This window comes from Scyliorhinus torazame, chromosome 6 (genome assembly GCF_047496885.1).
Source record: "Scyliorhinus torazame isolate Kashiwa2021f chromosome 6, sScyTor2.1, whole genome shotgun sequence".
Taxonomy (NCBI): domain Eukaryota; kingdom Metazoa; phylum Chordata; class Chondrichthyes; order Carcharhiniformes; family Scyliorhinidae; genus Scyliorhinus; species Scyliorhinus torazame.
The window spans coordinates 310,935,476-310,958,854 of NC_092712.1; the positions used below are offsets into that span (position 1 = coordinate 310,935,476).

Below are 23,379 nucleotides of genomic sequence, written 5' to 3' on the forward strand. Positions count from 1 at the left end.
TGCCTTGTGTCTCACCTCCAATCTTCTCATTTTACCAAAACTTTTAAATGGCTGCAAAAGGGTCACTGCATTCACTTCTGATGTGGTTTCTTTTTGTAGGGCGATCCTGTTACTAACCATTTAGCCGCAAAGATTGTGGAAAATGTCTGCACCACTAATTCATCTCCTGCTCAAGGATTCATTACCGGAGAAATGGGTCTGTTGCTTTGGTACCTGTTTACACATTCAACCATGGATTCTTTGCGGGTGACAACCATTTCGGTAAGTTGGGCAAAAGAGCCTGTATAATCTATTACTACGCAGTTGTAAATATAGAGTTTTTAAAATAAACTTTAATAAGCTGTTTCAAATCAAAATTAACTTATTTTGAAGGCAATAATCCTCCAATCTTAATGTCCTATTACCCTGTTTCTTCCTCACTGGCCAAGATGTATCCCTTACGTCTGAGAGCAGACCAGCAATGTTACTCCCACAATATTGCCAGGATCATTTGCCCACCTGACAGGAACAGTGTCCTTGTCTTATTTGTCCCTCTCCCATATTGCAGGAAGGTTACTGGCTCTGGCTTGATGATCCCTGGCGCCAGCAAAGTTATCAGTGATATTCCAGTCAAGGATCCCACACAGTGTCGTCAGCCAACCTCCCAAATCAAAATCCACTTCAACACTGTTTCAAACTAGTATCAAAATATACCGATTTATGAGCTTCTGCCAGCAATGATTCAAGTTTATTTATCTTGATTGGAAGGCAAGAGTTTCACACCCCAGTCTCAGTTAATATACTTAAAATAAGTTTGTGAAGCATTGCTCCAGGCCCAGAGCCTCACTAGCATGCATCAAAAGATTTGGGTTATGGTGTTGTAGCCTTAATTCCAGCCAGCACTTGCACTTAACAAGTCTACGTGCCAACAAGTGAGCCTCGTGAAATGTCCGCATCCTGTCACCAATCAAACGCCTTTTTCTCTACTTTTAAGTTGATACTTCAGGAGTCTTTGTTGTAGCTGAAAGAAACCGGTGTTAAGGGAAGGGATCATTCTGCACCACCCTCCCCTGCCTCAACCCTCCCCCTGTCCCAATGCAAATCTTAGTTAGCCAGTGTCTGCATTAACCTTTCCCAAGTAATGTACAGCAGGGAGCCCCATCCCTACTGTGGCCCAATAATGTATCTTGGCCCCAACCCCTTATCCACAGTAATATACACATGTATATATCATTCTGCAGTTCTGAGTAAGAGTGCTAAATTAGAGGCAATATTTTAAACTACATTTCCTGACCATTCATGGTTGACGATTATTGCATGCTCATGTCCATGGGGAACCAAGTTGCATTGATTCAAACTAATTCGAGGTTGGAACCTTGCAGTTAAAACAGTAACAGATCTTTCACTCAATCAATGTGAGCTGGATTCAAAGCCAGAAGTGTAAGGGCAGCGAGTTATCCCACTGCGCAACCCAGTCCCCAGGAGGCAAAACTTTGTCACTTTTGGCTAAACTGTTGTAGCATGTTCATGCCTTCCCCACCTCCCCACTCCCACTGCACTCGAGCACTTCAGCTAATAAACAGCATTGATTGTGTCTGAGAGATTTACTTCTCTGACTGATGTTGGCACAGATTTTAAGAAGGGAAAGATAAAAGGAAAGCATACCAACAAAATAAAATGGATTTTAATAAAGCTGCAGTAAACATATTTAAATCCCAGCTGATCTCCTGGTCTGCTTGTTGAATTAACTTCTTATTATAAAGTAGTGCTTGTTTATAAAGGACTGTTCCAAATCGATAAGCTGGCGCAAAATTGAAGTGTACCGTATGGGAATTCAAAAACAATCAGAAAACTTTCCAGCCCAAAATCTTACAATGCTCTATATCTGGTGTTTAATTAGAGTGCATCTATAAAATATTTCTGTGGTCCCTGCAGGCTTTATGTAGGATTACTCGCCATTCTGCCAGTGCTTTTCAAAGTGTCATTGACAAGGTCGGCCTAACGGCAGTGCTGAACTCCCTGGTGGCTGGAATAAGCCGCATTCAACAGTACATGTTGACCATGTTTATTGCCATGCTGTCATCTGGCATTCACTTACAAAGACTGGTGCAGGAAAAGGTATGGCCCAAAATTAATTTAATTTAATTACTGTTCACTGCTTGTATTTGGTTCTGCTTGTGAAACGTGTTCAAACATCTGAAAATTGGTCGCACTTCTGTCATGATTTTTTTATTCTTCATTTTGTTTGCAATTAGTAATGGCAGAGGTGTGGGAAGAAATTGAATGTGTAGCATACATTATTCTATGGAGGATAACAGCTCGAAGCATTGGCAGCGCTTAAACAATTTAGATATATCATACGCAGAGACAAACACTTAAGGTTACCATTAGATCATTGTCTTGAATTTATTTTAAATTATCTTTTGCATTGTTTGTTCCATTTTATTCATTTCTTCTGCTTCACCACGATGAAATGGAACTGGTCAATTTTGCTATGCAACGTATTTCCAGTTGAACCACACGCTAGATGGCAGCAGCTGTGTGAAGCACTCCCTGTCCTAATGCTTCCACCAAATGCTTGACTCACAAAAGAAAATACAGCACTCTTTGTACAAAGCTATCCCGCATGCTGATCCCAATCCCTGCATTCTCACTGTGTTGAAATTAAGCCTCGCTGCACTGTTTCCAAACAAATGCTTTTCCCCCCCTGTGCCTGTATCTCTTCTCTTCCCCCTACCATGTTCTTAAACTCATGATGAGCATCTCTACCTTTAAGTCATTTTATTTACCCCACCAACTCAACTTTAGTGGTATCCTGCAATCTGTTCCTCAAACCATCTCTGGCTTTAGTTCCAATGAAAATAACTCCAACATGGGGTGAGATTTTCCCGTAAATTGGCAAAGGCCGATGGTGGGCGGGAAAAGTAGCGTTGAGGTTGACATCAGCAATGGAGGCTTTTCCTGCCTTATTAGTATGGCACTTAGTGCCAAAAACTTTCATCCACAGGTTCCATGCCATATGGCGACCTCTGATTCTCTTGCTCCGATATCACTCCATGCTGTAATCATTGGTGCGCCACACTTAAAGGCCACCCCACCACATAGGAGCCACACTTTGCAGGTCACCGGGAAGTGATGGCTGCCAGGAAATCTGCCCTGAATCTCTCCGATGCCGCCCTGGAGTGATTCCACAATGCTGTCAAGATCTGCCGTGATATAATCTATCCGCCCTCAGGATGAAAGCAAGGTCACAAACCCAGCATGAGAGGCAGTGGCAGTGGTTACGAGTACCAACATCCTGCAGAAAAGGACAACCATCCAGAGCCACAAGAAGATAAGCAATCTCCTCCGTTCTGCCTGGGCAATTTACACTTCTCACAGCTCACATACCACCCATTACACATGGGCAGGGATCTCACTCACTGTCGGTTCAAGGAACAGCATCACTTTCCCCCACACACATTGTCATCTCCCCAGCGGGCCATGTTCTCATCACCTCGCTGGTCCCACTCACCATCCTTACTATCTGCCCTGGCACGCGTCCAGTTTACACTCTTCATCTGTTTTTCATGCAGGACAAGCTGGCACACAACTGGAGGAAAGATCCCGGCTGGGCGGAGGGATGCCAGAACTTAAGGTCTTCATGGACTTGGAGGACAGAGCCATCCAGCTGGCCGTGGAGGGCATTGACGGTTCTTGTGCTGATGGTGAGGCCGGCAGTGAAAAACCAAGTGAGGATCCAGCAACATTCATCGGACAACAATGCTGAGAGTTATGTCTCCTGTTCCTCAGCTCCTGCCATGGATTAATGACTTCCCCTTTCTTTCGCAGGCACATCTTGAAAGCAGCCCAATGGGTCCACCAGCCAGGTGCTCAACTCCGGCCCCGACAACGGCACAGGCGAGGGATTCATGGACCAGAAGTAGAAGCACCATCGCAGCGCTCACCCACACCCTCCACCAGTGCAGAGACACACGCACCTCGGTGGCACCTAATTCTAGAGTAGTCTCAAGGTTGCAATATGGTGAGCACAGCATATTTTCAGATGCACAACAAGCGGAGGCAGGGACGTCCCAGGGTGCTGGCACTCAGAGGATTGCTGGAGGCCAGAAATCGCTGAGCCCCACCCGGATGACGGGCCTCTGGACTCGGTCATGCCTCAGTTGCTGGAGCCCCAAAAGCATACTTGGGAAAATCAGGAAGGATTGTCTGCTGAACTCCTTGGATTGAAAGGCTGCATGGAGGAGTCTATCCGCCTTATGTCTGAGGTGATTGCGTCGACACTGCAACACAACAAGGTCAACATAATGAGGGTGGCAGACACCATGGAGATCTTGCGCAAGACCTTTGTCCTGCACTCCATAGTGCAGACGCTTGCTGGGACCCATCAGAGCCAATGCCAGACGGCAGTGAGGCTTCTTGAGCTCACTCCAGCTGCTCTTCTATCCCAAGGAGGAAGCCAGGGCACCTTGGGCACCCAAAGGGAGGAGGATCAGCTTGTGCACACCGCGGGGCTCTCCACTCAGGTGACCCGCTAGTGTCCTGCCAGTCAGAATCCCCTCTTCCTGTGACCGCATCAGCTCCACAGGCGTGGAGGGTGACCCTGCCGTACAGCAGGACCGCGAAAGCTGGCCGGGGCCCTCCAGGCCTCAGCCCTCCAGAGGACGCCTGCCAAGGTCATCTCAGACAACGGGGCCTTTGCAAACAGCAGGCTGCCTCCACCTTTGCTGTGGATGTGGGAGATGCACTGAGATGTAGCGGCAGGCTTAGAAAGGTTAAGAAGCTCTCATTCACAGGGTGGACAGGGGGGTTTAGCACTTGTACATAATGTTCATTTCTGTAAATAAACTCCCATTAATTAAACCCTATCTCGGGCTCCTTGTTCAGATGAGCTGCGTCCCTGTAGTACCGACCTGAAAACGTGATTCCTGCACAAGGTAAAGGCAGGACGCTCAGTCCATTGCTTCCTCCATGTGCTTTGTGAAATATTCCCAGCACATTCGGGGCGTCCCTTCATCGTGACTGAAAACATCAATCACGCCTGTGTGTCATGGGGAATGACGATGTTTCCCCCAATGTATAGGGGAGCATTGCTCATTCCAGTCATTATCAATGTATTCTCTCTGCATCTGTGATGTGTGACTGGCTCCCCCCATCCCATCTGCTTCACTCTCCAGTGAAACAACCTCATGTGTGCAGCTCACAAAGGATGCTGTAGGATCAGAGGTGAAATTTTCCCCAATTTGTCACCTGATATGACCCTAATCATTGAGAGCAAGCGAGCTGTCATCAGCCAGCGCAGAAGCTCTGTGACGATTTATGCATTGTCCCTACTGCAAGGCATCATCCTCCTGGCAGCACGGAGTCTGCACATCCTCCCCGTGTGTGCGTGGGTTTCCTCCGGGTGCTCCGCTTCCCTCCCACAGTCCAAAGATGTGCAGGTTAGGTGGATTGGCCATGATAAATTGCCCTTCGTGTCCAATATTGCCCTTAGTGTTGGGTGGGGTTACTGGGTTATGGGGATAGGGTGGAGGTGTTGACATTCATAGAATCATAGAAGTTTACAGCATGGAAACAGGCCCTTCGGCCCAACCAGTCCATGCCGCCCAGTTTTTACCATTAAGCTAGTCCCAGTTGCCCGCACTTGGCCCATAACCCTCTATACCCATCTTACCCATGTAACTATCTAAATGCTTTTTAAAAGACACAATTGTACCCGCCTCTACTACTACCTCTGGCAGCCCATTCCAGACACTCACTACCCTCTGAGTGAAGAAATTGCCCCTCTGGGCCCTTCTGAATCTCTCCCCTCTCACCTTAAACCTATGCCCTCTAGTTTTAGACTCCCCTACCTTTGGGAAAAGATGTTGACTATCTACCTTATCTATGCCCCTCATTATTTTATAGACCTCTATAAGATCACCCCTCAGCCTCCTACGCTCCAGGGAAAAAAGTCCCAGTCTATCCAGCCTCTCCTTATAACTCAAACCATCAAGTCCCGGCAACATCCTAGTAAATCTTTTCTGCACTCTTTCTAGTTTAATAATATCCTTTCTATAATAGGGTGACCAGAACTGCACACAGTATTCCAAGTGTGGCCGTACCAATGTCTTGTACAACTTCAACAAGACGTCCCAACTCCTGTATTCAATGTTCTGACCAATGAAACCAAGCATGCCGAATGCCTTCTTCACCACCCTGTCCACCTGCGACTCCACCTTCAAGGAGCTATGAACCTGTACTCCTAGATCTCTTTGTTCTATAACTCTCCCCAACGCCATACCATTAACTGAGTAGGTCCTGGCCTGATTCGATCTGCCAAAATGCATCACCTCACATTTATCTAAATTAAACTCCATCTGCCATTCGTCGGCCCACTGGCCTAATTGATCAAGATCCCGTTGCAATCCTAGATAACCTTCTTCACTATCCACTGTGCCACCAATCTTGGTGTCATCTGCAAACTTACTAACCATGCCTCCTAAATTCTCATCCAAATCATTAATATAAATCACAAATAACAGTGGACCCAGCACCGATCCCTGAGGCACACCACTGGTCACAGGCCTCCAGTTTGAAAAACAACCCTCCACAACCACCCTCTGCCTTCTGTCGTCCAGCCAATTTTGAATCCAATTGGCAACCTCACCCTGGATCCCGTGAGCTTTAACCTTCTGCAACAACCTACCATGCGGTACCTTGTCAAAGGCTTTGCTAAAGTCCATGTAGACAACGTCTACTGCACTGCCCTCATCTACCTTCTTGGTCACTCCCTCAAAAAACTCAATCAAATTTGTGAGACATGATTTTCCACGCACAAAGCCATGCTGACTGCCCCGAATCAGTCCTTGCCTCTCTAAATGCTTGTAGATCCTGTCTCTCAGAATACCTTCTAGCAACTTACCTACTACAGACGTTAGGCTCACCGGTCTGTAGTTCCCAGGCTTTTCCCTGCTGCCCTTTTTAAACAAGGGCACAACATTCGCCACTCTCCAATCTTCAGGCACCTCACCTGTGGCTGCCGATGATTCAAATATCTCGGTTAGGGGACCCGCAATTTCCTCCCTAGCCTCCCACAACATCCTGGGATACATTTCATCAGGTCCCGGGGATTTATCTACCTTGATGCGCTTTAAGACTTCCAGCACCTCCTCCTCTGTAATATGCACACTTCTCAAGACATCACTATTTATTTCCCTTAGTTTCCTAACATCCATGCCTTTCTCCACCGTGAATACCGATGAGAAATATTCATTCAGGATCTCACCCAACTCTTGTGGCTCTGCACATAGATGTCCTTGTTGATCCTTAAGAGGCCCGACTCTGTCCCGAGTTACTCTTTTCCCCTTTATGTATCTGTAGAATCTCTTTGGATTCTCCCTTGCATTATTTGCCAAAGCAATTTCATGTCCCCTTTTTGCCCTCCTGATTTCCCTCTTAACTCTATTTCGACAATCTCTATACTCTTCAAGGGATCTACTTGATCCCAGTTGCTTATGTACGTCATATGCCTCCTTCTTCTTTTTGACCAGAGTCTCAATATCTCGAGTCATCCAGGGTTCCCTACTTCTACCAGCCTTGCCCTTCACTCTAAAGGGAATGTGCTTACCCTGCACCCTGGTTAACACATTTTTAAAAGCCTCCCATTTACCAACCGTCCCTTTGCCTGCCAATAGTCTCCCCCAATCTACCTCTGCAAGTTCCTGTCTGATACCATCAAAATTGGCCTTGCCCCAATTAAGAATTTTAACTCTTGGGCCAGACCTATCATTCTCCATAGCTATCTTAAAACTAATGGAATTATGGTCACTTGTCCCAAAGTGATCCCTCACTAGCACTTCTGTCACTTGCCCTTCCTTATTTCCCAAGACGAGGTCAAGTTTTGCCCCCTCTCTAGTCGGTCCATCCACATACTGAATGAGAAATTCCTCCTGAATACACTCAACAAATTTCCCTCCATCCAAGCCCCTAATGCTATGGCTGTCCCAGTCAATGTTGGGAAAGTTAAAGTCCCCTACTACTACCACCCTATTATTCTTGCAGCTATCTGTAATCTCCTTACATATTTGCTCCTCAATTTCCCGCTGACTATTTGGGGGCCTGTAGTACAGTCCTACCAAGGTGATCTCTCCCTTCTTATTTTTCAGTTCCACCCATATAGACTCAGTGGGCGAACCCTCGGATATATCCCCTCTAAGTACTGTCGTGATGTTCTCCCTAATCAAAAACGCCACTCCCCCTCCTCTCTTACCTCCTGTTCTATCCTTTCTATAGCATCTGTACCCCGGAACATTGAGCTGCCAGTCCTGCCCCTCCCTTAGCCATGTTTCAGTCATAGCTATAATATCCCAGTCCCATGTGCCCGTCCATGCCCTGAGTTCATCCGCTTTGCCCGTCAGGCCCCTTGCATTGAAATAAATGCAGTTTAATGTAGACCTTCCTTGCTCTCTGCCCTGCTTTCTCTGGTCATGCTTTACACACTCTCCCTTCCTGCCTTTTGTTTCTGTCCCCACTGACTTCCTACATCGGTTCCCATCCCCCTGGCACATTAGTTTAAACCCTCCCCAACTGCACTAGCAAACACCCCCCCGAGAACATTGGTTCCGGTCCCACCCAGATGCAGACCGTCCGATTTGTACAGGTCCCACCTCCCCCAGAATCGGTCCCAATGTCCCAGGAATTTGAAACCCTCCCTCTTGCACCATCTTTCAAGCCACGTATTCATCCTAGCTATCCTGTCATTCCTACTCTGACTATCACGTGGCACTGGTAGCAATCCTGAGATTACTACCTTTGAGGTCCTACTTTTTAGTTTAACTCCTAACTCCCTAAATTCAGCTTGTAGGACCTCATCCCGTTTTTTACCTATATCGTTGGTGCCTATATGCACCACGACAGCTGGCTGTTCACCCTCCCCCTCCAGAATGCCCTGCAGCCGCTCCGAGACATCCTTGACCCTTGCACCAGGGAGGCAACATACCAACCTGGATTCTCGTTTGCGTCCGCAGAAACGCCTGCCTATTCCCCTTACAATTGAATCCCCTATCACTATAGCTCTGCCACTCTTTTTCCCGCCCTTCTGTGCAGCAGAGCCAGCCACGGTGCCATGAACCTGGCTGCTGCCACCTTCCCCTGGTGAGCCATCTCCCCCAACAGTTTCCAAAACGGTAAATCTGTTTTGGAGGGAGATGACCGCAGGGGATCCCTGCACTGCCTTCCTACTCTTCCTCTGTCTGTTGGTCACCCTTTCCCTATCTGCCTCAGTAATTTTAATCTGCGGTGTGACCAACTCACTGAATGTGCTATCCACAACTTCCTCAGCATCGCGGATGCTCCAAAGTGAGTCCATCCGCAGCTCCAGAGCCGTCAAGCGGTCTAACAGGAGCTGCAGTTGGACACACTTCTTGCAGATGAAGGAGTCAGGGACACCAGAAGGGTCCCTGACTTGCCACATCTCACAAGAGGAGCATGACACGGGTCTGAACTCTCCTGCCATGACTTAAACCTGAAGTTAAATTTGAACTACACTACACAGCTAAGAGAAAGTCAAAGAGAGAGAAATCACTTACCAGTTACAAGCCAATCACTTACCTGCTGGCTGTGATGTAATTGCTCCAGAGACTCCCTCACAGCATTGGGTAGGGTGCTCTTTCCAAGGGCCGGTGCAGACTCGATGGGCCGAATAGCCTTCTGCACTGTAAATTCTATGTAAAAAATTCTATGAATGCAGGACTATGGACAACCACTCCCTCACCATGACCAGGAACTTATCACAGAGAGTGTTCTCTGCCATCAGTCAAGTGGGAGAACAATGCTCACAGAAACCATGTGAAGATAATGGGATGTCCTCACTGGACATCCTCATCACCCTCCATGAATCTAACGTCAATGACTGAATTCCAAACTCATCTGTCTCATCTGGACATCGCCGTAGCTTCATGGCGAACATCCTCTCCCTCAAAGACTCCTCAGCCTCATCGCCTTTGATGTCCTCCTCATTGGAGGAAACGTGCCATTCCTTCATCTCCTCCTGTCCCTGTTGTGATGCCAGGTTGTGTAGAGCGCAGGAAGCCAGCATAATGCGTGACTCTCTCTGTGGAGCCTCTGTGGACCCTGAAACATGGCAAGGACATGATTCGCGGGACATGTGGTGCCGCATATAGCAAAGGAAGATGCACAGGGAGGCTCTCCACTCTGAAATCGCTTTTTAAAGTGCATCAACTGCATTCAAAGTAAAAGAAACCCGACAATTCGACAGACAACGCCAAATCTACAAGAATATGAAATCTACAAGAATATGCCAAGAAAAGACAGGAGCAAGAAAGAAGCACTTACGCATCGGACTCTGAGGCCTTGCAGGATTCAGCGGGCTGCAAAATGGTGATGGCTGGCTCCCCCTCCTCCCAGGCGACCACACTGCCGACAGCCAACAACATCAGCTGCATTGTAGTGGCTGAATTAATAAAACATCATCAGTACCTAGCAGAGGAGATAAGAAGGTCTGTAGATGAAGCCCTCGCCCATGTTTCAATTAAATTGGAAAAGATGAGTAAAACTATGGAAGCACGTGGGACCACTGTAAAAAGTATGGAAGCAGTCCTTTCTGATCACAGCGATTGGATTTCCTCACTAGAAAATGGTCTGTCATCGGTGGTGGAGGCAAATAAAATTCTAAGTACTAAATTAAGTGACCTAGAAAACCTGTCGTGAAGGCGTAATATCCGGAGGGGATGGAAGGTAACACTCTTAAGGAATATTTTACCAGCATGCTGTCCAAAATGGTGGGTGAAGGTGTGTTCATGTCTCCCCCGGACCTAGACAATGCTCATTGCACATTGCGACTGAGACCTCGTGCTGGGGAACCCTCACGTGCGCTTTTAATTAGATTCCATGGGCTGGATTCTCTCAAAATGGGGCTATGTCCCCAAGCCGACGTAAAAACACTGGCGTTGCACTCCCCAGTTTCCTGCAAAAAATAAAAGGCGATTCACTCACCTTCTGGGGGCTAGCAGGGACACGGGGAGCTTCACGCAGCTTTGGCTGCGGATACGGGCTCCCGCATTTCCGGTTCCGAGTCCACGCATGCGCACGGCGGCGGCCTACAGCAGCCACGCCGAGCGCCATGGCGGACTCGGACCGCGAACCAACACCAACAAACAAGGCCCCCCCCCAATCGGCCGCGAGCTTCTGTATCAGACCAGCCCCATCGCCGCCCATAAGGCACCCCCCCGGTGCTCGATCCCCGCCCCCCCACCAGGGCGGCCGTGGACTGAGTCCCGACCGGCCATACCACGTTAGTTCCATGTCTTCGGGAACTCGGCCGGTCGGGAGCGGAGTATCGCTGGGAGGGCCTTTGGCAATGGCCCCCCAGCCGCGCGGTGTAATTCGAAGATGAGCGATTCTCCAGAGCCCGGAGAATCGCTGGAGCGGCGCCAGGCCCGATTCGGTCGGGAACTTTGATTCTCCGCCCCCGTGATTTCGGCGTGGGGCTGCGAAGAATCCAGCTCCATAACTTCAAGAAGAAGGAACAGGTCCTTCGATGGGCCAGGGAGCACCGGGAGATAAAATGGAAAGGCCACTCCGTTTGCTTGTATCAAGACCTAAGTGCAGACCTGGCGAAGAAGAGAGCAGCCTTCAATGGGGTGAAATCCGTTCTATATAAAAATGGTCTCCGGTTTGGTCTGATATACCCCAGCCCGCCTCCGTGTGTCTGTCGGGGGGAAGGATCACTTTATCGACTCCCCTGAAGAGGCAATCTTATTTCAACCCTGTTTAATTCTCCTTTACACTGAAGTTACTATCTGTTTTGAGGATCAGAGGTTCTTACGTTGTAATTTAGGGTATGAAGTTATCGTTGGGTTTTTACGTGTTGTATTTATTCTTCTCTTTGTGCTGCCGTTGCATCATGAATGTTATAAATGTTAAAGTGTTTATTTTCTTTAAATGCACGGTTGAATTGGAACAATGTCAAGTTTATGAGACGGTTGTTGGCTGCCATTCTGGAACTGGAGACAACCCAGCTGATTTTAGGGGGGGTTTTATTTGTGTTTTGGATCCAATTTAGACTGCTCCAGGCCCAGATCGCTGGTTGCTTCGGGGACGGCATGTATGGAAGAGGCAGGATGGGCAGATTTGTGGCGGTTTATGCACCCGGGGAGTGTAAGAAGTTTTCATTTTTTCCCCCTGGTACACCAGGTGTAGAGCATAGAACATTGAACATTACAGCGCAGTACAGGCCCTTCGGCCCTCGATGTTGCGCCGACCTGTGAAACCACTCTAAAGCCCATCTACACTATTCCCTTATTGTCCATATGTCTATCCAATGACCATTTGAATGTCCTTAGTGATGGCGAGTCCACTACTGTTGCAGGCAGGTGTAGTCAAGGATTGACCTTTTTTGTTATGAGTTGGAGCTTGCTACCTGGGGTGAAGAGTGTGGAGTACTTGGTGGTGGTTATTTCAGACCAAACGCCGCATCTGGTGGACTTAAAGTTCTTAAAGTTGGAGTGGGGGCCAAGCGCAGCGTGCGAGTTAGAGGCTGGATATGGGTCTGTTATCAGATCTCAAAGATTTCAGGGCCATAAAGAACTACGTTGAATGGAATGAGAATGTGATGGTCTCACTGTCCATGGTGTGGGAGGCATTAAAGGCAGTGATTGGGAGAGTGAACTTGTGCGTGCCATATGTGGATAGGGATAATAGGTGCGAGTTTCAGGAGGTAGTGGACAAAATTCTGAGTGTGGATAGGGAGTATGAGAATGACCCAACGCCAGAGCTCTTGGCGCACAGGAAGAAGCTGCAGATGCAGTTTGACCTACTGTCCACAGGCCGGGTAGTGGGACAATTGCAGCGCTTAAAAGTGAATGGTATATGTGTATGGGGAGAAGGCTATGTGACTGTTCGCGCTTCAGTTAAGGTGGCAAGAGGCTGCCAGGGAGCTTTTGCAGGTGTGGGAATCTGTAGGTGGGTCGGTCTCTACAGAGAAAATTAATGAGGTATTTTGTTCCTTTTATGAGGGACCTCACAGGGTGGAGCCGCCAGAGGATGAGCAGGATATGGTTGAGTTTTTGGAGGGCTTGAAGTTTCCTCACGTGAGGAATGAGTTCCGGGAGCCATTGGAAGCGCAATGGAGGAGGAGGAGGAGGTCCGCAGAGCTCTGGTAGTATGCAGATGGGAAAGGCACCGGGGCCTGATGGGTTCCCAGTAAAATTTTACAAGACATTCGTGGACCAGCTGGCCCCATTGGTGCTGCGGTTGTTTAATAATCATTTGCGCGGGGATTCCTTCTGGAGACATTGAGGCAGGGCTTCATCTCCCTCCTTCTGAAGAAGGACAAGGACCCCACTGAATGTGAGTCATACTGTCCAATCTCTCTGCTTAATGTGGATGCAAAAGCTTTAGCTAAAATCCTAGCGTTGAGGTTCGAGGTAGTTGGGGAAGACCAGACGGGGTTGGTGAGGGGCAAAAGACTGTCACCCAACGTGAGGTGGCTACTTAATGTAGTTTTTACACTGGTAGTGGGACCAGAGCCAACGAGTATTGTGTCACTGGACGCAGAAAAGGTGATCGATAGGGTCGAATCAAGTTACCCGTTCTCGATTCTGGAAATGTTTGGGATTGGTCCTGGGTTTGCATCATGAGTCCAGCTGTTATATGATGCGCCGGCTGCTAGTGTCGAACGGACAACATGAATTTGGGGTCTTTCAGGATGCACAGGGGAACAAGGCAGGGATGCCCTATGTCCCCATTGTTGGTCGCATTGGTGATCGAACCATTGCCGATTGCTTTGAGGGCCTCGGAAAAGTGGTGGGGGTTGTGAGCGGTGGAGTACAGCACAGGGTGTCCCTATACACGCACGACATTTTACTGTATGTTCGGAATCCAGGACCAGTTATGGGGGAGATACAAACTTTTCAGGATATAAACTAAATGTTGGGAAGAGTGAATATTTTGTGGTTAGCCCTCTTGGTTAGCCCTCTTGAGGGGAAGTGCTGGGTTGTCATTCCGTCTGGCGGGAAACAGTTTTCGCTATTTGTGGGTTCAGGTGGCCGGGGATTGGATGCGATGTCGCAAACTGAATTTTACAAGCTTGGCGAGCAGGGTTAGAGCAGAGGTGGGACAGCCTTCCACTGACACTGGCGGGCTGAGTTCAATCTATTAAGATGAACATTTTGCCGTGATTTGTGTTCTTATTTCAATGCCTCCCAGTTTTTCTTCCAAAGTTGTTTGTTGGGGAGATAGATCAGCTCACATCAGGCTTCATATGGGTGGGGAGAACACCTCTGATTCGGAGTGGGGTCCAACAGAGGGAAAGGCAGGTGGGGGGGAGAGGGGGGCCAATGTGGAGAAGGTGTTGGGGTGGTTTGGGGATCAGGAGGTTAGTTGGGTACAGATGGAGTCAGGATCATTTATATGGACGGATCTGGGACCCTGGTGGATTGGATTGGATTGGATTTTGTTTATTGTCACGTATATCGAGGTACAGTGAAAAGTATTTTTCTGCGAGCAGCTCAACAGATCATTAAGTACATGAAAAGAAAAGAAAATACTGTGGTAATAGAGGTATTACGGTACCTGGTAATGCTGGAACACCATTGGTAGAAATTGTATGCTTCCTATTGGTCAAGCGGTATGGTAGCTCCACCCTGCTAGGTGGGGTATAAGAGCCTGTGCCGCCCCAGCAGCCTTCATTCTGTACCTGAGCAGCTGGGGGAAACATCTAGCTTATTAAAGCCTGCAGTTGGACTACAACCTCGCTTTAGTGGTCATTGATCGTGCATCAATTTAATAAGCTAGATTAAAAAGGATGGAGCTCCAAATCAAGCCGGAGTGTCTGCAACTCAGCCCCCACGCGGCGAACTCAGCAGCAGTCTTCAAGCACTAGCTGGCGTGTTTTAAAGGATATCTCGGGACGGACGAAAACACACCCACGGGAGAACAGAAAATGCAAGTCCTGCACTCAAGGGTGAGCCCGGAGATTTACACCCTCATCGAGGAAGCGGAAGACTTTGATGCAGCAATAGAGCTGCTAAAAGGACACTATATTCGCCCGGTAAACCAGGCCTACGCCCGGCACCTGCTTGCAACAAGGCGACAAACCTCTGGGGAATCGTTTCGGCGAGCGAACACACGGAACACTTAGTCTGGGACGTTTTTGTGGCAGATATGCTTTCATCACAAATCCGCCAGCGCCTGTTAGAGAAGGACACCATGGGTCTCAGGGAGGCACGGGCCCTTGCAGGCTCCCTGGATGTGGCCTCCAGGAACGTCCGTGCCTACATTCCCGACCGCGCGGCAGCCCCCTGGGCAGCTTGGAACCCCGCAACGGCCGACCCCAAGACTCCCCCGCAGGCCTGCGCTGCAAGGCGGCCTGGCAACCCCGAGGGGCCCCGCTGCTACTTTTGCGGGCAGACCAAACACCCCCGCCAGCGCTGCTCGGCCCGCGCATCCACCTGCAGGGGATGCGGCAAAAAGGGCCATTTCGTGGGCGTATGTCAGGCCCGAACGGTGGCCGCGGTCTCCAGCGGCGAATCAGGACCGCCACCACAAACTTTTCCACGGGCCCTGTGCGGCCAGCGGTCGCCGCCACCCCCATATCCCAGGGCCACGTGCGGACCCCGGTCGCCGCCATCTTGTTCCGCGGACGCCACGCTTGAGGGATGGGCACCGCCATTTTGTGCACCCCCGGCCATGTGCGACCTATGGGAGACGCCATCTTGGATGAACCCCCAGGACCCCAGCTCGGCCGACCACACACTGCCTGAACAGAATTCCCAACTACTGCTATTGGCCTCGGTGACTCTGGATCAGTCTCGACATCGAACACTCTCAACCGCTACGACGACCGTTTTCATCAACAAGCACAAGATGTCCTGCCTAATTGACTCTGGGAGCACGGAGAGCTTCATACACCCCGACACGGTAAGGCGCTGTTCCCTCCTCATCCACCCTGCTAATCAAAAAATCTCACTGGCCTCCGGTTCCCACTCAGTGGAGATAAAGGGGTTTTGTTTAGCAAACCTCACAGTCCAGGGAAGGGAGTTCAAAAATTTCCGTCTCTATGTCCTTCCCCACCTCTGCGCGGCTACACTCTGGGTTTAGACTTCCAGTGTAACCTTCAAAGTCTGACCTTCCAATTCGGCGGCCCTATACCAACCCTTACTGTCTGCAGCCTCGCGGCCCTTAAGGTCAACCCGCCTTCCCTGTTTGTGAACCTCACCACGGATTGCAAACCCGTCGCCACCAGGAGCAGACGCTACATTGCCCAGGACCGGATCAGAGGTCCAAGGGCTACTGAGGGAAGGGGTCATTGAAGCCAGTAACAGCCCCTGGAGAGCTCAAGTAGTGGTGGTAAAGACCGGGGAGAAGCATAGGATGGTCATCAACTACAATCAGACCATCAACAGGTTTACGCAGCTGGACACGTACCCTCACCCCCGCATATCCGACCTGGTAAACAGGATCACGCATTATAAGGTCTTCTCCACGGTGGATCTCAAGCCCGCCTACCACCAGCTCCCCATCTGCACTAGTGACCGCAAATACACTGTCTTCGAAGCAGACGGGCGGCTCTATCACTTCTTAAGGGTTCCCTTTGGTGTCACCAACGGGGTCTCGGTCTTCCAGCGCAAGATGGACCGAATGGTTGACCGGTACGGTTTACGGGCAACATTCCCGTACCTCGATAATGTCACCATCTGCGGCCACGACCAGCAGGACCACGACACCAAACTCCGAAAATTTCTCCAGACCGCTAAAATCCTTAACCTAACATACAATAAGGATAAATGCGTGTTTAGCACCGACCGCCTAGCCATTCTCGGCTACGTAGTGCGAAATGGAGTAATAGGCCCCGACCCTGCTCGCATGCGCCCCCTTATGGAGTTCCCCCTCCCTCACCGCTCTAAGGCCCTGATACGCTGCCTAGGGTTTTTTAGCTACTACGCCCAGTGGGTCCCCAACGATGCGGACAAGGCCCATCCCCTGATCCAATCCACAGTTTTTCCCCCTCGATAGAGGCCCGCCAGGCCTTCAGCCGCATCAAAGCAGACATTGCAACGGCCACGATGTACGCCATCGACGAGTCACTCCCCTTCTAGGTCGAGAGCGATGCGTCCGACGTAGCTCTGGCGGCCACCCTCAACCAAGCGGGCAGACCCGTGGCCTTCTTCTCCCGTACCCTCCATGCTTCCGGAATCCGCCACTCCTCAGTCAAAAAGGAGGCCCAGGCCATAGTAGAAGCTGTGCGACATTTGGAGGCATTACCTTGCCGGCAGGAGATTCACTCTCCTCACTGACCAACGGTCGGTTGCTTTCATGTTCGATAATGCACAGCGGGGCAAGATAAAAAACAACAAGATCTTGCGGTGGAGGATCGAACTCTCCACCTACAACTACGAGATCTTGTATCGTCCCGGGTAGCTAAACGAGCCTCCTGACGCCCTGTCCCGCGGCACATGTGCCACCGCACAAGTGGACCGCCTCCGAGCCCTCCACGAGGACCTCTGCCACCCGGGGGTCACTCGCTTTTTCCATTTCGTCAAGACCCGCAACCTGCCGTACTCCATCGAGGAGATCAGGACTGCCACCAGGGACTGCCAAATCTGCGCGGAGTGCAATCCGCACTTCTACCGGCCAGAGAAAGCGCACCTGATAAAGGCTTCCCGTCCCTTTGAACGCCTCAGCATGGACTTCAAAGGCCCCCTCCGCCGATCGCAACAAGTACTTCCTTAACATGATTGACGAGTACTCCGGGTTCCCATTCGCCATCCCCTGCCCCGACATGACCGCCACCACTGTCGTCAAGGCCCTCAATAGCATCTTTACGCTGTTTGGGTTCCCCGCTTACATACATAGTGATAGGGGGTCCTCCTTTATGAGCGACGAACTGCGTCAATTCCTGCTCAGCAAGGGCATCGCCTCGAGCAGGACGACCAGTTACAATCCCCGGGGTAACGGAGAGGTAGAGAGGGAGAACGGAACGGTCTGGAAGACCGGCCTACTGGCACTATGGTCCAGGAACCTCCCAGTCTCCCGCTGGCAAGAAGTCCTCCCGGATGCCCCCCACTCCATCCGGTCACTACTTTGTACAACCACCAACCAGATACCTCACCAATGTCTCCTGGTCTTCCCTCGGAAGTCCTCCTCTGGGACCTCGCTCCCGACCTGGCTGGCAGCATCCTGCTCCGAAAACACGTGCGGGCGCACAAGTTGGACCTGTTGGTCGAGAGGGTCCATCTGCTCCATGCTAACCCCCAGTACGCCTGCGTGGCGTACCCCGACGGCCGACAAGATACCCTACGGGACCTGGCGCCCGCCGGAATTCCACGCACATTCCAGCCGCCAGTCCCACCCTCCCCTCCACCGCAGCACCTTACAGGAGGATCGGTCCTTCCCCCGCCTAGGCTTCCCCACCCACCGACGCCCCCCGCAGGCGCTCCCTTCCCAGGTCAGCCGTTTTCCCCACCAGCGCTGTCTAGGGGTGATGAAGCTGCCATGGAGATCGAAGCCACGCTCCCGGAGTCACAGACGCCCAAGCCTCCACCGGAGTCACCACCGAGGCTCCGATGATCACAGAGGACGACCAGGGCCCCCGATCGACTGATTGCTTCATTTTAACTGTAATCTGTAAATATAAACCACCAAATGTACATAGCTACCAGACTTGTAAATAGTTACTAAACACTGTACGGAGGTATTACAGTACCTCCATAACTAATTATACCACGTTGTTATGTTTTGTAGTTTCTGGCCACCACCCCCGCTGCACTTTTTTTTAACAGGGGGTGAATGTAGTATTATAGGTATTACGGTACCTGAGAGGCTGAAGTACCATTGGTAGAACCTGTATTCTTGCTATTGGCTAGAGTGTATAATAGCTCCACCCTGATAGGCGGGGTATAAGAACCCGTGCCGCCCCAGCAGCCCTCATTCTGTACCTGAGCTGCTGGGGGAAACATCTAGCTTATTAAAGCCTTCAGTTGGACTACAACCTCGCTTTAGTGGTCATTGATCGTGCATCAACCAGCTCTTTAGTTTTGCTGGCATTCAGGGAGAGATTGTTGTCGCTGCACCACTCCACTAGATTCTCTATCTCCCTCCTGTCATCTGACTCATCGTTATTCGAGATCCGGCCCACTATGGTCGTATCGTCAGCAAACCTGGAGATGGAGTTGGAATCAAATTTTGCCACGCAGTTGTATGTGTACAGGGAGTATAGTAGGGGGCTAAGTACGCAGCCTTGTGGGGCCCCGGTATTGAGGACCATTGTGGAGGAGGTGCTGTTGTTTATTCTTACTGATTGTGGTCTGTGGGTCAGAAAGTCGAGGTTCCAGTCGCAGAGTGAGGAGCCAAGTCCTAGATTTTGGAGCTTTGATATGAGCTTGGCTGGGATTATGATGTTGAAGGCGGAGCTGTAGCCAATAAATAGGAGTCTGATGGCGGAGTCCTTGTTGTCGAGATGCTCTAGGGATGAGCGTAGGCCAGGGAGATGGCATCTGCTGTGGACCGGTTGCGGTGGTATGCGAATTGCAGTGGATCAAGGCATTCTGGGAGTATGGAGGTGATGCGCTTCATGACCAACCTCTTGAAGCACTTCATTACGACTGAAGTCAGGGCCACCGGACGGTAGTCATTGAGGCACGTTGCCTGGTTCTTCTTTGGCACCTGTGTAATGGTGGTCTTATTGAAGCAGGTTGAGACCTCAGAGTGGAGTAGGAACTGGTTAAAGCTGTCCGCGAACACATCTGCCAGCTGGTCGGCGCAGGCTCTGAGTGCACGACCAGGGATCCCGTCCGGACCCGTCGCCTTCCAAGGGTTCACTTTCAGAAAGGCCGATCTGACTTTGGCAGTTGTGATGGTGGGTATGGGTGTGTTATGGGCTGCTGGGGCACTTGACAGCGGATCGTTGGTTTCCTGCTCGAACCGAGATAGAATGCATTGTGTTCATCGGGGAGGGGTGCCCCGCTGCTGCTGGAGATACTGCTCGACTTCGCTTTGTGGCCCGTTATGTTGTTTAGTCCTTGCCACAATCGCCGAGTGTCTGTCTGTGACTCTAGCTTGGTCTGATATTCTCTCTTGGCATCTCGGATGGCTTTGCGGAGGTCGTAGCTGGATTTCTTGTATAGGTCAGGAATATTGGTGATGGCATCTCTGCTGTTTTCACCAATGAAATATTTTGTGAACCCATTGGTAGTCTCCAAGTTGAAAATATGGCAGCACGTCCGTCAGCATTTTAAGCTGAGGGTGGTGTCAAGGTGGGCCCCAATCTGTTGGAACTGCTTATTTGAGCGGGCAAAATTGGATTTTACATTCAGGGGTGTAAAAGACAAGAGGTTGGCGAGGGTGAGGGATTTGTTTCTGGAGGAGCGTTTTGAAAGTTGGGAGGAGTTGAAGGAGAAATCAGAGAAAGTGGCGTGTCATAGGCGAGGATTACAACTGTTTCTTAAAAACAAGAACCAGGCGAAGGGAACCCACCAGGGGCCCAGAAGCACGTATAGACCCTGGGGGAGTGGGACATTCTGGGCGCTGCCCTGGTATTGACCCCAGCATTGCCCTGGCAGTGCCCCCTAGCACCATGACACTGCCCCATGGCATCCTGGCACTGTCTCCTCTGGCACCAGGGGGCAGTGCCGAGCGCCCCTCTGGTGATCTCCATTGGGGGTTTCTCCTTATCGGTTGGGGGGGACGGTTCCCCCTTGTGTATGTTGCGGGGTCTCCCACAATGCGCGTGCAGGGTGGGGAGGGTTCTTATGTTTTCTGTCGGAGATATCAGCATTCCCAGCTGCCAGCTTTTTCCGGAATCACCCTGCCAGCATGACGGAGTGGGCCATGCCTGGTGATTTTGTTCTGCACAGCGTGCTGGATTATCTGGTGACCTGTGAGCTGCCCGCCGGTTTTCTCGCCTCAGCCAGCACGCTGCAGAGAATGGAAAATTCCCCCCAATGTCTCCAGATCTGCAGTTCAGGCCTCTGGATTAGTAGTCCAGCAGCATAACTGCTATGCTACCATCGGCCTTACCTGTCTGAAGCCCACTATTTTGATTGTAAATATACATCAGTTATGAATAAACAATATTCTGAATATGTAAATTGTCTTTTTTGTCTGTATTAAAGCACTTCTCTCAGCTGCATTGTCCCTTTTCGACAGGACTTTGTCACAAAAGTTGTCCGTTTGTTGGAAAGCCCTTCGACGGTAATTCGAGGAAAGGCTTTCCTCGTCTTATTGGAAGTTTTAAGGAATAACAAGGAGATGTTGCTGCTTTGTTGCCAGACAAGGTAAGGGGAGCAATAATCAGAATCTGAACGCAAAATGATAATGTCAATCCCACACAGCACACAGTTGTGGCTAATCTGAACATGTCGAACATACTTTACAATTCTGTTCAATACCTGTTGGTGCATCTGGATTATTTTAATTTGGGCCATGTTTTCTATTCATGAAATGCTATTAAGGATTTCAAATCATACCAGAAGGGAGACACCGAGAAACTACAGGCCAGTCGGTCTAACCTCAGTGGCGGGGAAACTATTGGAAGCAAATCTGAGAGAGACAGAATTAATTTGCATTTGGAGAGGCAGGGATTAATCAAGAACAGTCAGCATGGTATTGTTAAGGGGGGATCATGTCTGACTAACTGGATTGAATTTTTCAAAGTGGTGACCAGGTGCCTGGATGATCAAAATGCAATTGACGTAGTCTACTTGGACTTCAGCAAGGCTTTTGATAAGGTCCCACATGGGAGACTGATAGTGAAGATAAGAGCCCATGGGATCCAAGGCAATTTGGCAAATTGGATCCAGAATTGGCTGAGTGGCAGGAAGCAGAGGCTGATGGTCGAGGGGTGTTTTTCTGACTGGAAGCCTGTCCTTTGCGGTCCCACAGAGATCAGTATTGGGGCCCTTGCTGTTTGTGGTATATATAAATGATTCGGAAATGAATGTGGGAGGGTTGATCAGTAAGTTTGCGGATGATACGGAAATTGGTGGGGTGGTAAACAGTGAGGAGGATAGCCTTCGATTACAGGAGGATATAGACGGGCTGGTCAGATGGGCTGATCAGTGGCAAATGGAATTCAAAGAACAAAGAAAAGTACAGCACAGGAACAGGCCCTTCGGCCCTCCAAGCCCGTGCCGACCATGCTGTCCGACTAAACTACAATCTTCTACACTTCCGGGTCCGTATCCCTCTATTCCCATCCTATTCATGTATTTGTCAAGATGCCCCTTAAATGTCACTATCGTTAGACTTTACAGTGCAGAAGGAGGCCATTCAGCCCATCGAGTCTGCACCGACCCAAACCTCTACCCTGTACCCGTAACCCAGTAACCCCACCTAACCTTTTTGGACACTAAGGGCAATGTGAGGTGATGCACTTGGGCAGGACAAACAAGGCAAGGGAATACATGATAAACGGCAGGACCCTAGGAAGCACCAAGGATCAGAGGGACCTTGGTGTGCGTGTACACCCACCCCTTAAAGTAGCAAAGCAGGTGGATACAGTCATTAAGAAGGCATGTGGTATACTTGCTTCATTAGCCGAGGCATAGAGTTTAAGAGCAGGGAGGTTATGCTGAAACTGTATAAAATGTTGGTTAGAGCATTGTGTGCAGTTCTGGAATCCACATTATAGGAGAGATGTGCTAGCATTTGAAAAGGTCCAGAGGATATTTCCCAGGATGTTGCCTGGACTGATGGGTTTTAGTCATGAAGAGAGATTCGATAAACTTGGATTTTTTTCCTTGGAGCAGAGGCGACTGAGGGCGGGGACATGATTGGGAAGTAATCATTTTTGAGGGGCATAGATAGAGTAGACAGGAAGAAACTTTTCCCCCTTGCTGGAGTAATCGATGACCAGGAGGCATAGATTTAAGGTAAGGAACCGGAGGTTTAGAGGGGATGTGAGGAAAAACCTTTTTACCCCGAGGGAGGTGGGTGTCTGGAACTCGCTGCCTGAAAGGGTGGTGGAGGCAGAGACCCTCATAACATTTAAGAAGTATTTAGATGAGCACTTGTGATCCCAAGGCACACAAGCCTATGGGCCAAGTGCTGGGAAATGGGGTTAGAATAGTTTGGTGGTTCTTTTTGACTGGCACAGACTCGATGAGCCAAAGGGCCTTTTCTGTGCTGTATGATCTATACTCATGCACTTCTTAGCCCGACATAAATTGATTTTTTTAAAAACAACTTGGCATCATATTTTGCAAGTAGCTGCTAGATATTCCTTTTATTGTACTGTTGATTTATTTGTTCTGTATTCCATGCGTGCAGCAGTGACATTGCACACATGTAACGAGTGGAAATCCAGAGATGGGGCAGGAGCATACATATGTAATTAGACCCAGATTTAAATATATACCTGAGGCTCCGGCCTTTTTTTCAAATAGAAATACTCATTACTTA

General features: G+C 49.7%; 1 protein-coding gene across 5 annotated transcripts in view; it reads left to right on the top strand.

Annotated features, from left to right (window-relative positions):
- ulk4 (unc-51 like kinase 4) overlaps positions 1-23,379 on the top strand; it is a 633,709-nt gene that overhangs the window by 217,709 nt on the left and 392,621 nt on the right. For all 5 annotated transcript variants that reach the window (XM_072510060.1, XM_072510064.1, XM_072510062.1 and 2 more), the window contains 3 exons: positions 100-261; positions 1,915-2,097; positions 21,127-21,254. In XM_072510060.1, the coding sequence (XP_072366161.1) occupies positions 100-261; positions 1,915-2,097; positions 21,127-21,254 (473 nt within the window). The remainder of the gene's footprint in view (positions 1-99; positions 262-1,914; positions 2,098-21,126; positions 21,255-23,379) is intronic.